At 43.6% G+C, this 15,283-nt stretch overlaps 1 protein-coding gene across 1 annotated transcript; it reads right to left on the bottom strand.

The window, feature by feature from the left end:
* Positions 1–9,233: 9,233 nt before the first annotated feature.
* LOC120040972 (transmembrane protein 26-like) lies at positions 9,234–12,837 on the bottom strand. The gene is made up of 2 exons (XM_038985942.1): positions 12,471–12,837; positions 9,234–9,591 (listed from the first exon to the last, which is right to left on the bottom strand). The coding sequence occupies exons 1-2, from the start codon at positions 12,823–12,825 to the stop codon at positions 9,329–9,331; spliced, it is 618 nt and encodes a 205-aa protein (XP_038841870.1). The 5' UTR covers positions 12,826–12,837; the 3' UTR covers positions 9,234–9,328.
* Positions 12,838–15,283: the final 2,446 nt, after the last annotated feature.

Here is a 15,283-nt window from a genome sequence, read left to right as displayed (position 1 = left end):
TACTATTGTTGTTTAGTGACCATACCTCCTCCTGGAGGACAGATGATGTAATTACTATTGTGTTAGTGACCATACCTCCTCCTGAGGACAGATGATGTAATTACCTATTGTTGTTTAGTGACCATACCTCCTCCTGTAGGACAGATAGAATTGTAATTACTATTGTTGTTTAGTTACCACACCTCCTGGAGGACAGATGATGTAATTACTATTGTTGTTTAGTGACCATACCTCCTGGAGGACAGATGATGTAATTACTATTGTTGTTTAGTGACCATACCTCCTGGAGGACAGATGATGTAATTACTATTGTTGTTTAGTGACCATACTTCTGAGGACAGATGATGTAATTACTATTGTTGTTTAGTGACCATACCTCCTGGAGGACAGATGATGTAATACTATTGTTGTTTAGTGACCATACCTTCTGGAGGACAGATGATGTAATTACTATTGTTGTTTAGTGACCATACCTCCTGGAGGACAGATGATGTAATTACTATTGTTGTTTAGTGACCATACCTCCTCCTGGAGGACAGATGATGTAATTACTATTGTTGTTAGTGACCATACCTCCTGGAGGACAGATGATGTCATTACTATTGTTGTTTAGTGACCATACCTCCTCCTGGAGGACAGATGATGTAATTACTATTGTTGTTTAGTGACCATACCTCCTCCTGGGGACAGATGATGTAATTACTATTGTTGTTTAGTGACCATACCTCCTCCTGGAGGACAGATGATGTCATTACTATTGTTGTTTAGTGACCATACCTCCTCCTGGAGGACAGATGATGTCATTACTATTGTTGTTTAGTGACCATACCTCCTCCTGGAGGACAGATGATGTAATTACTATTGTTGTTTAGTGACCATAACCTCCTCCTGGAGGACAGATGATGTCATTACTATTGTTGTTTAGTGACCATACCTCCTCCTGGAGGACAGATGATTGTAATTACTATTGTTGTTTTAGTTACCCATACCTCCTCCTGGAGGACAGATGATGTCATTACTATTGTTGTTTAGTGACCCATACCTCCTCCTGGAGGACAGATGATGTCATTACTATTGTTGTTTAGTGACCATACCTCCTCCTGGAGGACAGATGATGTCATTACTATTGTTGTTTAGTGACCATACCTCCTGGAGGACAGATGATGTAATTACTATTGTTGTTTAGTGACCATACCTCCTGGAGGACAGATGATGTAATTACTATTGTTGTTTAGTGACCATACCTCCTTCTGGAGGACAGATGATGTAATTACTATTGTTGTTTAGTGACCATACCTTCTGGAGGACAGATGATGTAATTACTATTGTTGTTTAGTGACCATACCTCCTCCTGGAGGACAGATGATGTAATTACTATTGTTGTTTAGTGACCATACCTCCTGGAGGACAGATGATGTCATTACTATTGTTGTTTAGTGACCATACCTTCTGAGGACAGATGATGTAATTACTATTGTTGTTTAGTGACCATACCTCCTCCTGGAGGACAGATGATGTCATTACTATTGTTGTTTAGTGACCATACCTTCTGGAGGACAGATGATGTAATTACTATTGTTGTTTAGTGACCATACCTCCTCCTGGAGGACAGATGATGTAATTACTATTGTTGTTTAGTGACCATACCTTCTGGAGGACAGATGATGTAATTACTATTGTTGTTTAGTGACCATACCTCCTGGAGGACAGATGATGTAATTACTATTGTTGTTTAGTGACCATACCTCCTGGAGGACAGATGTAATTACTATTGTTGTTTAGTGACCATACCTCCTGGAGGACAGATGATGTAATTACTATTGTTGTTTAGTGACCATACCTCCTCCTGGAGGACAGATGATGTAATTACTATTGTTGTTTAGTGACCATACCTCCTGTAGGACAGATGATGTAATTACTATTGTTGTTTAGTGACCATACCTCCTGGAGGACAGATGATGTAATTACTATTGTTGTTTAGTGACCATACCTCCTGGAGGACAGATGACGTCATTACTATTGTTGTTTAGTGACCATACCTCCTGGAGGACAGATGATGTAATTACTATTGTTGTTTAGTGACCATACCTCCTCCTGGAGGACAGATGATGTCATTACTATTGTTGTTTAGTGACCATACCTCCTCCTGGAGGACATATGATGTAATTACTATTGTTGTTTAGTGACCATACCTCCTCCTGGAGGACAGATGATGTAATTACTATTGTTGTTTAGTGACCATACCTTCTGGAGGACAGATGATGTAATTACTATTGTTGTTTAGTGACCATACCTTCTGGAGGACAGATGATGTAATTACTATTGTTGTTTAGTGACCATACCTCCTCCTGGAGGACAGATGATGTAATTACTATTGTTGTTTAGTGACCATACCTCCTCCTGGAGGACAGATGATGTAATTACTATTGTTGTTTAGTGACCATACCTCCTCCTGGAGGACAGATGATGTAATTACTATTGTTGTTTAGTGACCATACCTCCTCCTGTAGGACAGATGTCATTACTATTCCTTCATCAGTATAATGATACTGTACTACATCTTTACTGAGTGGACAAAACATTAGGAACACGTTCCATTTAGCCTTCAGAACAGCCTCAAGTCATCATGGACTCTACAAGTTGTTGAAAACGTTTCACATGGCTGCTGGTCCATGTTGACTCCAATGCTTCCCACAGTTGTGTCAAGTTGGCTGGATGTCCTTTGGTTGGTGGACCATTCTTTATACACACAGGAAACTGTTCAGCGTGAAAAAAACAGCAGCATTGCAGCCTGGCACCTACTACCATACTCCGTTCAAAGGCACTTACATATGTTGTCTTGCCCGTTCACCCTCTGAATGGCACACACACACTATCCATGTCTCAATAATCCTTCTTTAACCTGTCTCCTCCCTGACTGAAGTGGATTTAACATGTGACATCAATAAGGGATCACAGCTTTCACCTGGATTCACCTCGTCAGTCTATGTCAAGGAAAGAGCAGGTGTTCCTAATGTTTTGGACCCTCAGTGTACATGAGAGATCAGAATGGAATGTTATTTCCATTTGCTATATGACCATCTTGATTTCCCATCAGACATTCTGATAAGCAGTTGTAAACAGGATTTGTGATGGAATTCACCAACGCTTTATTTACAGAACAGACATTCAGAAGGCTGCATTAAGGTCAGGTTGTATTTACAGAACAGACATTCAGAAGGCTGCATTAATGTCAGGTTGCAGGGAACTATCAACTCCACTCCTTCATATCAAATAAAACCCCTTTTCACAAAAACAGAACTTGATATAGGATTGTGTAGAATGACTTCAACACAGCTAATCATTCAGGATGTGAAGAGTAAACCACTTCAACTGAACCCAATCAGCTGTTTACATCTTGTTATAAACAAGGCTTTGAAGTCTGGTGATTTGTTCAGTTCTACATTCCATTATAGTTCCCATAACAGACCAGAGTTACAGAGACATTATAGTTCCCATAACTGAGGACAGAGTTACAGAGACATTATAGTTCCCATAACTGACCACAGAGTTACAGAGACATTATAGTTCCCATAACTGAGGACAGAGTTACAGAGACATTATAGTTCCCATAACTGAGGACAGAGTTACAGAGACATTATAGTTCCCATAACAGACCAGAGTTACAGAGACATTATAGTTCCCATAACTGAGGACAGAGTTACAGAGACATTATAGTTCCCATAACAGAGGACAGTTACAGAGACATTATAGTTCCCATAACTGAGGACAGAGTTACAGAGACATTATAGTTCCCATAACTGAGGACAGAGTTACAGAGACATTATAGTTCCCATAACAGAGGACAGTTACAGAGACATTATAGTTCCCATAACTGAGGACAGAGTTACAGAGACATTATAGTTCCCATAACTGAGGACAGAGTTACAGAGACATTATAGTTCCCATAACAGAGGACAGTTACAGAGACATTATAGTTCCCATAACTGAGGACAGAGTTACAGAGACATTATAGTTCCCATAACAGACCACAGAGTTACAGAGACATTATAGTTCCCATAACTGAGGACAGAGTTACAGAGACATTATAGTTCCCATAAATGAGGACAGAGTTACAGAGACATTATAGTTCCCATAACAGACCAGAGTTACAGAGACATTATAGTTCCCATAACTGAGGACAGAGTTACAGAGACATTATAGTTCCCATAACAGAGGACAGTTACAGAGACATTATAGTTCCCATAACTGAGGACAGAGTTACAGAGACATTATAGTTCCCATAACTGAGGACAGAGTTACAGAGACATTATAGTTCCCATAACAGACCAGAGTTACAGAGACATTATAGTTCCCATAACAGACCAGAGTTACAGAGACATTATAGTTCCCATAACTGAGGACAGAGTTAGAGAGACATTATAGTTCCCATAACAGACCACAGAGTTAGAGACATTATAGTTCCCATAACAGACCAGAGTTACAGAGACATTATAGTTCCCATAACTGAGGACAGAGTTAGAGAGACATTATAGTTCCCATAACAGACCACAGAGTTACAGAGACATTATAGTTCCCATAACTGAGGACAGTTACAGAGACATTATAGTTCCCATAACAGACCAGAGTTACAGAGACATTATAGTTCCCATAACAGAGGACAGTTACAGAGACATTATAGTTCCCATAACTGACCAGAGTTACAGAGACATTATAGTTCCCATAACAGACCACAGAGTTAGAGACATTATAGTTCCCATAACTGAGGACAGTTAGAGACATTATAGTTCCCATAACAGACCAGAGTTAGAGACATTATAGTTCCCATAACTGAGGACAGAGTTAGAGACATTATAGTTCCCATAACTGAGGACAGAGTTACAGAGACATTATAGTTCCCATAACTGAGGACAGTTACAGAGACATTATAGTTCCCATAACTGAGGACAGAGTTAGAGACATTATAGTTCCCATAACTGAGGACAGTTACAGAGACATTATAGCTCCCATAACTGAGGACAGTTACAGAGACATTATAGTTCCCATAACTGACCAGAGTTACAGAGACATTATAGTTCCCATAACAGACCACAGAGTTAGAGACATTATAGTTCCCATAACTGACCAGAGTTACAGAGACATTATAGTTCCCATAACTGACCAGAGTTACAGAGACATTATAGTTCCCATAACAGACCACAGAGTTAGAGAGACATTATAGTTCCCATAACTGAGGACAGAGTTACAGAGACATTATAGTTCCCATAACTGAGGAGAGTTACAGAGACATTATAGCTCCCATAACTGAGGACAGAGTTAGAGACATTATAGTTCCCATAACTGACCACAGAGTTACAGAGACATTATAGTTCCCATAACTGAGGACAGAGTTAGAGACATTATAGTTCCCATAACTGAGGACAGAGTTACAGAGACATTATAGTTCCCATAACTGACCAGAGTTACAGAGACATTATAGTTCCCATAACTGAGGACAGTTACAGAGACATTATAGTTCCCATAACAGACCAGAGTTACAGAGACATTATAGTTCCCATAACTGAGGACAGTTACAGAGACATTATAGCTCCCATAACTGAGGACAGTTACAGAGACATTATAGCTCTCATAACTGAGGACAGTTACAGAGACATTATAGTTCCCATAACTGACCAGAGTTACAGAGACATTATAGTTCCCATAACAGACCACAGAGTTAGAGACATTATAGTTCCCATAACTGAGGACAGAGTTACAGAGACATTATAGCTCCCATAACTGAGGACAGAGTTACAGAGACATTATAGTTCCCATAACTGACTACAGAGTTACAGAGACATTATAGTTCCCATAACTGAGGACAGAGTTACAGAGACATTATAGTTCCCATAACAGACCACAGAGACATTATAGCTCCCATAACAGACCACAGAGTTACAGAGACATTATAGTTCCCATAACTGACCACAGAGTTACAGAGACATTATAGTTCCCATAACAGACCACAGAGTTACAGAGACATTATAGTTCCCATAACTGACCACAGACCACAGAGACATTATAGTTCCCATAACTGAGGACAGAGTTAGAGACATTATAGTTCCCATAACTGAGGACAGAGTTACAGAGACATTATAGTTCCCATAACTGACCACAGAGTTACAGAGACATTATAGTTCCCATAACAGAGGACAGTTACAGAGACATTATAGTTCCCATAACTGACCAGAGTTACAGAGACATTATAGTTCCCATAACTGACCAGAGTTACAGAGACATTATAGTTCCCATAACTGACCAGAGTTACAGAGACATTATAGTTCCCATAACTGACCAGAGTTACAGAGACGTTATAGTTCCCATAACTGAGGACAGAGTTAGAGACATTATAGTTCCCATAACAGACCACAGAGTTAGAGACATTATAGCTCCCATAACAGACCACAGAGTTACAGAGACATTATAGTTCCCATAACAGACCACAGAGTTAGAGACATTATAGTTCCCATAACTGACCACAGAGTTACAGAGACATTATAGTTCCCATAACTGAGGACAGAGTTACAGAGACATTATAGTTCCCATAACTGACCAGAGTTACAGAGACATTATAGTTCCCATAACAGACCAGAGTTACAGAGACATTATAGTTCCCATAACTGACCAGAGTTACAGAGACATTATAGTTCCCATAACTGACCAGAGTTACAGAGACATTATAGCTCCCATAACAGACCAGAGACATTATAGTTCCCATAACTGACCAGAGTTACAGAGACATTATAGTTCCCATAACAGACCAGAGACATTATAGTTCCCATAACAGACCACAGAGTTACAGAGACATTATAGTTCCCATAACAGACTACAGAGACATTATAGTTCCCATAACAGACCACAGAGTTACAGAGACATTATAGTTCCCATAACAGACCACAGAGTTACAGAGACATTATAGTTCCCATAACAGACCAGAGACATTATAGTTCCCATAACAGACCACAGAGTTACAGAGACATTATAGTTCCCATAACAGACCAGAGTTACAGAGACATTATAGTTCCCATAACTGAGGACAGATACAGAGACATTATAGTTCCCATAACAGACCAGAGACATTATAGTTCCCATAACTGACCACAGAGTTACAGAGACATTATAGTTCCCATAACAGACCACAGAGACATTATAGTTCCCATAACTGAGGAGAGTTACAGAGACATTATAGTTCCCATAACAGACCAGAGTTACAGAGACATTATAGTTCCCATAACTGAGGACAGATACAGAGACATTATAGTTCCCATAACAGACCACAGAGTTAGAGACATTATAGTTCCCATAACAGACCACAGAGTTAGAGACATTATAGTTCCCATAACAGACCACAGAGTTACAGAGACATTTATAGTTCCCATAACTGAGGACAGAGTTAGAGACATTATACAGTGCATTCCAAAAGTATTCAGACCCCTTTAATACTGCAGAAATGTTTTGGTACCCTTCCCCAGATCTGTGCCTCGACACAATCCTGTCTCGGAGCTCTACGGACAATTCCTTCGACCTCATGGCTTGGTTTTTGCTCTGACTTGCACTGTCAACTGTGGGACCTTTATATAGACAGGTGTGTGCCTTTCCAAATCATGTCCAATCAATTGAATTTACCACAGGTGGACTCCAATCACGTTGTAGAAACATCTCAAGGATAATCAATGGAAACAGGATGCATCTGAGCTCAATTTCAAGTCTCATAGCAAAGAGTCTGAATACTGATATAAATAAGGTCTTTCTGTTTTTGCTTTGTCATTATGGGGTGTTGTGTGTAGATTGATGAGGAAAACAGGCTGTAACGTAACAAAATGTGGAAAAAGTCAAGGGGTCCGAATATTTTCCGAATGCACTAATAAATATATATATATATCAAACACTTATTTTAAAATATATTTTCCTTTATTATTTCCCCCTAACCCACCCCTCCCCTAATTGGAGTAAACTAATAGACAACAACATTGAGGCTTCTCCTTCCAGCTCAGACATACTATGTACATTTTACAGACAGTCTAGTTTACAATAGTTATCTCTTGTTTGTTTTTAGTACCCCCCCCTTCAGCTCCCCTATCTCTGAACACCATTCAGTCCCACCCTTCAGCTCCCCTCAACCCCTCTCATCTATCTCTGACCACCATCCATTTCATTTCTATTTGCCATATATCAACTGTGCTGTGATGTTTCACACAAGTCTGTCCAGTCTGTTTATGTTCCTTTTCACACAAGTTCTGAACCGTTCTATTCTCATAGTCTCTACAGACTGTAAAGATGAAACAACGCTTGACATTAAACTCTGTGTTGAATAAAATAATAAAGATACAGCGTAATATAACTACATTCTTCTGTTATGAGCGTTGCTACTATCTATACTGACTACAAACCCCTCACTGGCATTCCACACACAGGCTGTACAAATCATTTGCTTACCGCCCCCAATAGATCCACAGACGATGCCATCACTCTGCACACTGCACACACCTCCACTTCGCTGAACTTCAACACTGGGGCCCCACAAGGGGATGAGACGGCCTACAGGGAGGAGGTGAGGGCTCTGAGAGTGTGGTGCCAGGAAAATAACCTTTCACTCAACGTCAACAAAACAAAGGAGATGATGGTGGAAACAGCAGAGGGAGCACCCCCCTATCCACATCTACAGGACCGCAGTGGAAAAGGTGGAAAGCTTCAAGTTCCTCAGCGTACACATCACTGATGATCTGAAATGGTCCACCCACACAGTGTGGTGAAGAAGGTGGAACAGCTTGGCACCTAAAACCCTCAAACTTTTACAAATGCACATTTGAGAGCATCCTGTCGGGCCGTACACCTCTGCTGTCAGCCCTCTACCCACCCAGATATATTCATCAGTTCCAGTTCCAGCTGAAGCTTCATCTTGTTATAACTGTAAGGGGTGCGTACTGGCGGCAGAGAAGTCAGACGCAGGAGAGCAAAAACTGTGTTTCCAACGGCCCAGTTTAATCATAAAAACCACCGGAAAACAGAGCGATCAATAAATGGGTACAGAACCCGACGCACACCAGACATAACGTGCACAAGCACTTACAACAACCGATTCCGGACAAGGACATGGGGGGGGAACAGAGGGTTAAATACACAACATGTAATGAATGGAATTGGAACCAGGTGTGTTGAAAGACAAGACAAAAAACAAATGTAAAATTAAAGGTGGATCGGCTAGAAGACCGGTGACGTCGACCGCCGAACGTCGCCCGAACAAGGAGAGGGAACCGACTTCGGAAGAAGTCGTGACAATAACCTCAGATTAACCTGAAGCCTTGTAGTCGCAGTAGATGACAGACAGACGGTAGAAGTTCAGAATGACCACCAGGAAGTTCTTGATGGCAAAGAAGATGAGCATCTGGTGTATGACGTGGAAGTAGAGGATGAGGGTGAGGCGGACCACCAGGAAGGGTCCGTCCTGGATGAAGAGGCTCTCCACCATGCTCCAGATATCTGTTCTTAGTCTGGCCAGCAGAGACACACCCTGATTCCCCTCGGAGTATTCATCAGGTCTGGAGGTAGACACTGGGGAGAGAAGAGACATTGGTCAACTGGTCATGTGGGATAAGTTAGTGACATTGAAATCCACATCTGTGTCTAAATATCGCCACATGCATACATACTGACTGAATAAAATAAATATATTTGCGGTGGGGTCCCAAGAAATTCTGGTGGAAAAATATTGTTGTTACCATAATTCCCTGTATAACAGAGCAATAATATTATGGTTACCATAATTCCCTGTATAACAGAGCAATAATATTATGGTTACCATAATTCCCTGTATAACAGTGCAATAACATTATGGTTACCATAATTCCCTGTATAACAGAGCAATAATATTATGGTTACCATAATTCCCTGTATAACAGAGCAATAATATTATGGTTACCATAATTCCCTGTATAACAGAGCAAGCAGAAATTTGCATCCTGTAGCACAAACGCAAAAACGTTTTTGGACACTGTAAAGTCCATGGAGAATAAGAGTACCTCCTCCCAGCTGCCCACTGCACTGAGGCTAGGAAACACTGCTACTACCGATAAATCCACAATAATTGTGAATTTCAATAAGCATTTTTCTACGGCTGGCCATGCTTTCCACCTGGCTACCCCTACCCCGGTCAACAGCCCTGCGCTCCCCACAGCAACTTGCCCAAACCTTCCCCACTTCTCCTTCACCCAAATCCAGATAGCTGATGTTCTGAAAGAGCTGCAGAATCTGGACTCCTACAAATCAGCCGGGCTAGACAATCTGGACCCTCTCTTTCTAAAATGATCTGCCAAAATTGTTGCAACCCCTATTACTAGCCTGTTCAACCTCTCTTTCGTATCGTCTGACATTCCCATAGATTGGAAAGCTTCTGTGGTCATCCTCCTCTTCAAAGGGGGAGACACTCTAGACCCAATTGCTACAGACCTATATCTATTCTACCCTGTCTTTCTAAGGTCTTCGAAAACCAAGTTAACAAACAGATTACCAACCATTTAGAATCCCACCGTACCTTCTCCGCTATGCAATCTGGTTTCAGAGCTGGTCATGGGTGCACCTCAGCCATGCTCAAGGTCCTAAACGACATCATAACCGCCATCGATAAGAGACATTACTGTGCAGCCGTATTCATCGACCTGGCTAAGGCTTTCGACTCTGTCAATCACAACATTCTATTTGGCAGACTCGGCAGCCTTTGTTTCTCAAATGATTGCCTCGCCTGGTTTACCAACTACTTCTCTGTTAGTGTTCAGTGTGACAAATCGGAGGGCCTGTTGTCTGGACCTCTGGCGGTCTCTGGGGGTGCCACAGGGTTCAATTCTCGGGCCGACTCTCTTCTCTGTATACATCAATGATGTTGCTCTCGCTGCTGGTGATTCTCTGATCCGCCTCTACGCAGACGACACCATTCTGTGTACTTCTGGCCCTTCTTTGGACACTGTTTTAACAAATCTCCAGATGAGCTTCAATTCCATACAACTCTCCTTCTGTGGCCTCCAACTGCTCTTAAATGCAAGTAAAACTAAATGCATGCTCTTCAATCGATCGCTGCCCGCACCTGCCCACCCGTCCAACATCACTACTCTGGACGGCTCTGACTTAGAATATGTGGACAACTACAAATACCTAGGTGTCTGGTTAGACTGTAAACTCTCCTTCCAGACATTAAACATCTCCAATCCAAAATGAAATCTAGAATCGGCTTCCTATTTCGCACCAAAGCATCCTTCACTCATGCTGCCAAACATACCCTCGTAAAACTGACCATCCTACCAATCCTCAACTTCGGTGATGTCATTTACAAAATAGCCTCCAATACTGTACTCAGCAAATTGGATGCAGTCTATCAGTGCCATCCGTTTTGTCACCAAAGACCCATATACTACCCACCACTGCAACCTGTATGTTCTCGTCGGCTGGCCCTCGCTTCATACTCGTCGCCAAACCCACTGGCTCCAGGTCATCTACAAGTCTCTGCTAGGTAAAGCCCCGCCTTATCTCAGCTCACTGGTCACCATAGCAGCACCCACCCGTAGCACGCGCTCCAGCAGGTATATCTCACTGGTCACCGACCAAAGCGAACTCTTGCTTTGGCCGCCTCTCCTTCCAGTTCTCTGCTGCCAATGACTGGAACGAACTGCAAAAATCTCTGAAGCTGGAGACTCTTACCTACCTCACTAGCTTTAAGCACCAGCTGCCAGAGCAGCTCACAGATCACTGCACCTGTACATAGCTCATCTGTAAATAGCCCATCCAATCCACCTCATCCCCATACTGTATTTATTGATTTATCTTGCTCCTTTGCACCCCAGTATCTCTACTTGCACATTCATCTTCTGCACATCCTACCATTCCAGTGTTTAATTGCTATATTGTAATTACTTCGCCACCGTGGCCTATTTATTGCCTTACCTCCCTTATCTTACCTCATTTGCACACACGGTATATCGATTTTTCTACTGTATTATTGATTGTATGTTTGTTTATTCCATGTGTAACTCTGTGTTTATGTCGCACTGCTTTGCTTTATCTTGACAAGGTCGCAGTTGCAATTGTTCTCAACTAGCCTAGCTGGTTAAATAAAGGTTGAATCATTTTTTACAAAAAAAAAATTATAATAACATTATGGTTACCGTAATCCCCTGTATAACAGAGCAATAACATTATGGTTACCGTAATTCCCTGTATAACAGAGCAATAACATTATGGTTACCATAATTCCCTGTATAACAGAGCAATAACATTATGGTTACCATAATTCCCTGTATAACAGAGCAATAACATTATGGTTACTGTAATTCCCTGTATAACAGAGCAAAAGCATTATGGTTACCGTAATTCCCTGTACAACAGAGCAATAACATTATGGTTACCGTAACCATAAGAAGAGCCAGTATAGAAACACACAGTACCTGACAGGTGGAGAGGAAACTGGAACATACTCCACGTCCAGACTCCTAGGATGACGTACACCATGCTGGGACTGCTGTCCCTGTGGGAGACGTGGTTTAACATTGTTAAGGGTGTGACGTACACCACGCTGGGACTGCTGTCCCTGTGGGAGACGTGGTTTAACATTGTTAAGGGTGTGACGTACACCATGCTGGGACTGCTGTCCCTGTGGGAGACGTGGTTTAACATTGTTAAGGGTGTGACGTACACCACGCTGGGACTGCTGTCCCTGTGGGAGACGTGGTTTAACATTGTTAAGGGTGTGACGTACACCACGCTGGGACTGCTGTCCCTGTGGGAGACGTGGTTTAACATTGTTAAGGGTGTGACGTACACCATGCTGGGACTGCTGTCCCTGTGGGAGACGTGGTTTAACATTGTTAAGGGTGTGACGTACACCACGCTGGGACTGCTGTCCCCGTGGGAGACGTGGTTTAACATTGTTAAGGGTGTGACGTACACCACGCTGGGACTGCTGTCCCCGTGGGAGACGTGGTTTAACATTGTTAAGGGTGTGACGTACACCACGCTGGGACTGCTGTCCCTGTGGGAGACGTGGTTTAACATTGTTAAGGGTGTGATGTACACCACGCTGGGACTGCTGTCCCCGTGGGAGACGTGGTTTAACATTGTTAAGGGTGTGACGTACACCACGCTGGGACTGCTGTCCCTGTGGGAGACGTGGTTTAACATTGTTAAGGGTGTGACGTACACCACGCTGGGACTGCTGTCCCCGTGGGAGACGTGGTTTAACATTGTTAAGGGTGTGACGTACACCACGCTGGGACTGCTGTCCCTGTGGGAGACGTGGTTTAACATTGTTAAGGGTGTGACGTACACCACGCTGGGACTGCTGTCCCTGTGGGAGACGTGGTTTAACATGGTTAAGGGTGTGACGTACACCACGCTGGGACTGCTGTCCCTGTGGGAGACGTGGTTTAACATTGTTAAGGGTGTGACGTACACCACGCTGGGACTGCTGTCCCTGTGGGAGACGTGGTTTAACATGGTTAAGGGTGTGACGTACACCACGCTGGGACTGCTGTCCCTGTGGGAGACGTGGTTTAACATTGTTAAGGGTGTGACGTACACCACGCTGGGACTGCTGTCCCTGTGGGAGACGTGGTTTAACATTGTTAAGGGTGTGACGTACACCACGCTGGGACTGCTGTCCCTGTGGGAGACGTGGTTTAACATTGTTAAGGGTGTGACGTACACCACGCTGGGACTGCTGTCCCTGTGGGAGACGTGGTTTAACATGGTTAAGGGTGTGACGTACACCACGCTGGGACTGCTGTCCCTGTGGGAGACGTGGTTTAACATTGTTAAGGGTGTGACGTACACCAAGCTGGGACTGCTGTCCCTGTGGGAGACGTGGTTTAACATTGTTAAGGGTGTGACGTACACCACGCTGGGACTGCTGTCCCTGTGGGAGACGTGGTTTAACATTGTTAAGGGTGTGACGTACACCACGCTGGGACTGCTGTCCCTGTGGGAGACGTGGTTTAACATTGTTAAGGGTGTGGCGTACACCACGCTGGGACTGCTGTCCCTGTGGGAGACGTGGTTTAACATTGTTAAGGGTGTGACGTACACCACGCTGGGACTGCTGTCCCTGTGGGAGACGTGGTTTAACATTGTTAAGGGTGTGACGTACACCACGCTGGGACTGCTGTCCCCGTGGGAGACGTGGTTTAACATTGTTAAGGGTGTGACGTACACCACGCTGGGACTGCTGTCCCTGTGGGAGACGTGGTTTAACATTGTTAAGGGTGTGACGTACACCACGCTGGGACTCCTGTCCCTGTGGGAGACGTGGTTTAACATTGTTAAGGGTGTGACGTACACCACGCTGGGACTGCTGTCCCTGTGGGAGACGTGGTTTAACATTGTTAAGGGTGTGACGTACACCACGCTGGGACTGCTGTCCCTGTGGGAGACGTGGTTTAACATTGTTAAGGGTGTGACGTACACCACGCTGGGACTGCTGTCCCTGTGGGAGACGTGGTTTAACATTGTTAAGGGTGTGACGTACACCAAGCTGGGACTGCTGTCCCTGTGGGAGACGTGGTTTAACATTGTTAAGGGTGTGGCGTACACCACGCTGGGACTGCTGTCCCTGTGGGAGACGTGGTTTAACATTGTTAAGGGTGTGACGTACACCACGCTGGGACTGCTGTCCCTGTGGGAGACGTGGTTTAACATTGTTAAGGGTGTGGCGTACACCACGCTGGGACTGCTGTCCCTGTGGGAGACGTGGTTTAACATTGTTAAGGGTGTGACGTACACCACGCTGGGACTGCTGTCCCTGTGGGAGACGTGGTTTAACATTGTTAAGGGTGTGACGTACACCATGCTGGGACTGCTGTCCCTGTGGGAGACGTGGTTTAACATTGTTAAGGGTGTGACGTACACCACGCTGGGACTGCTGTCCCTGTGGGAGACGTGGTTTAACATTGTTAAGGGTGTGACGTACACCACGCTGGGACTGCTGTCCCTGTGGGAGACGTGGTTTAACATTGTTAAGGGTGTGACGTACACCACGCTGGGACTGCTGTCCCTGTGGGAGACGTGGTTTAACATTGTTAAGGGTGTGACGTACACCACGCTGGGACTGCTGTCCCTGTGGGAGACGTGGTTTAACATTGTTAAGGGTGTGTTGTTCAGTCTGTTAGTGTTCATTATGGAATTGTCATGGTACTGTAGCCTGGGTCCAGTCTGTTAGTGTTCATTATGGAATTGTCATGGTACTGTAGCCTGGGTCCAGTCTGTT

The sequence above is a fragment of the Salvelinus namaycush genome, unplaced genomic scaffold (assembly GCF_016432855.1).
Source record: "Salvelinus namaycush isolate Seneca unplaced genomic scaffold, SaNama_1.0 Scaffold3976, whole genome shotgun sequence".
NCBI lineage: Eukaryota > Metazoa > Chordata > Actinopteri > Salmoniformes > Salmonidae > Salvelinus > Salvelinus namaycush.
This window is presented reverse-complemented; position numbering and strand designations above follow the sequence as displayed.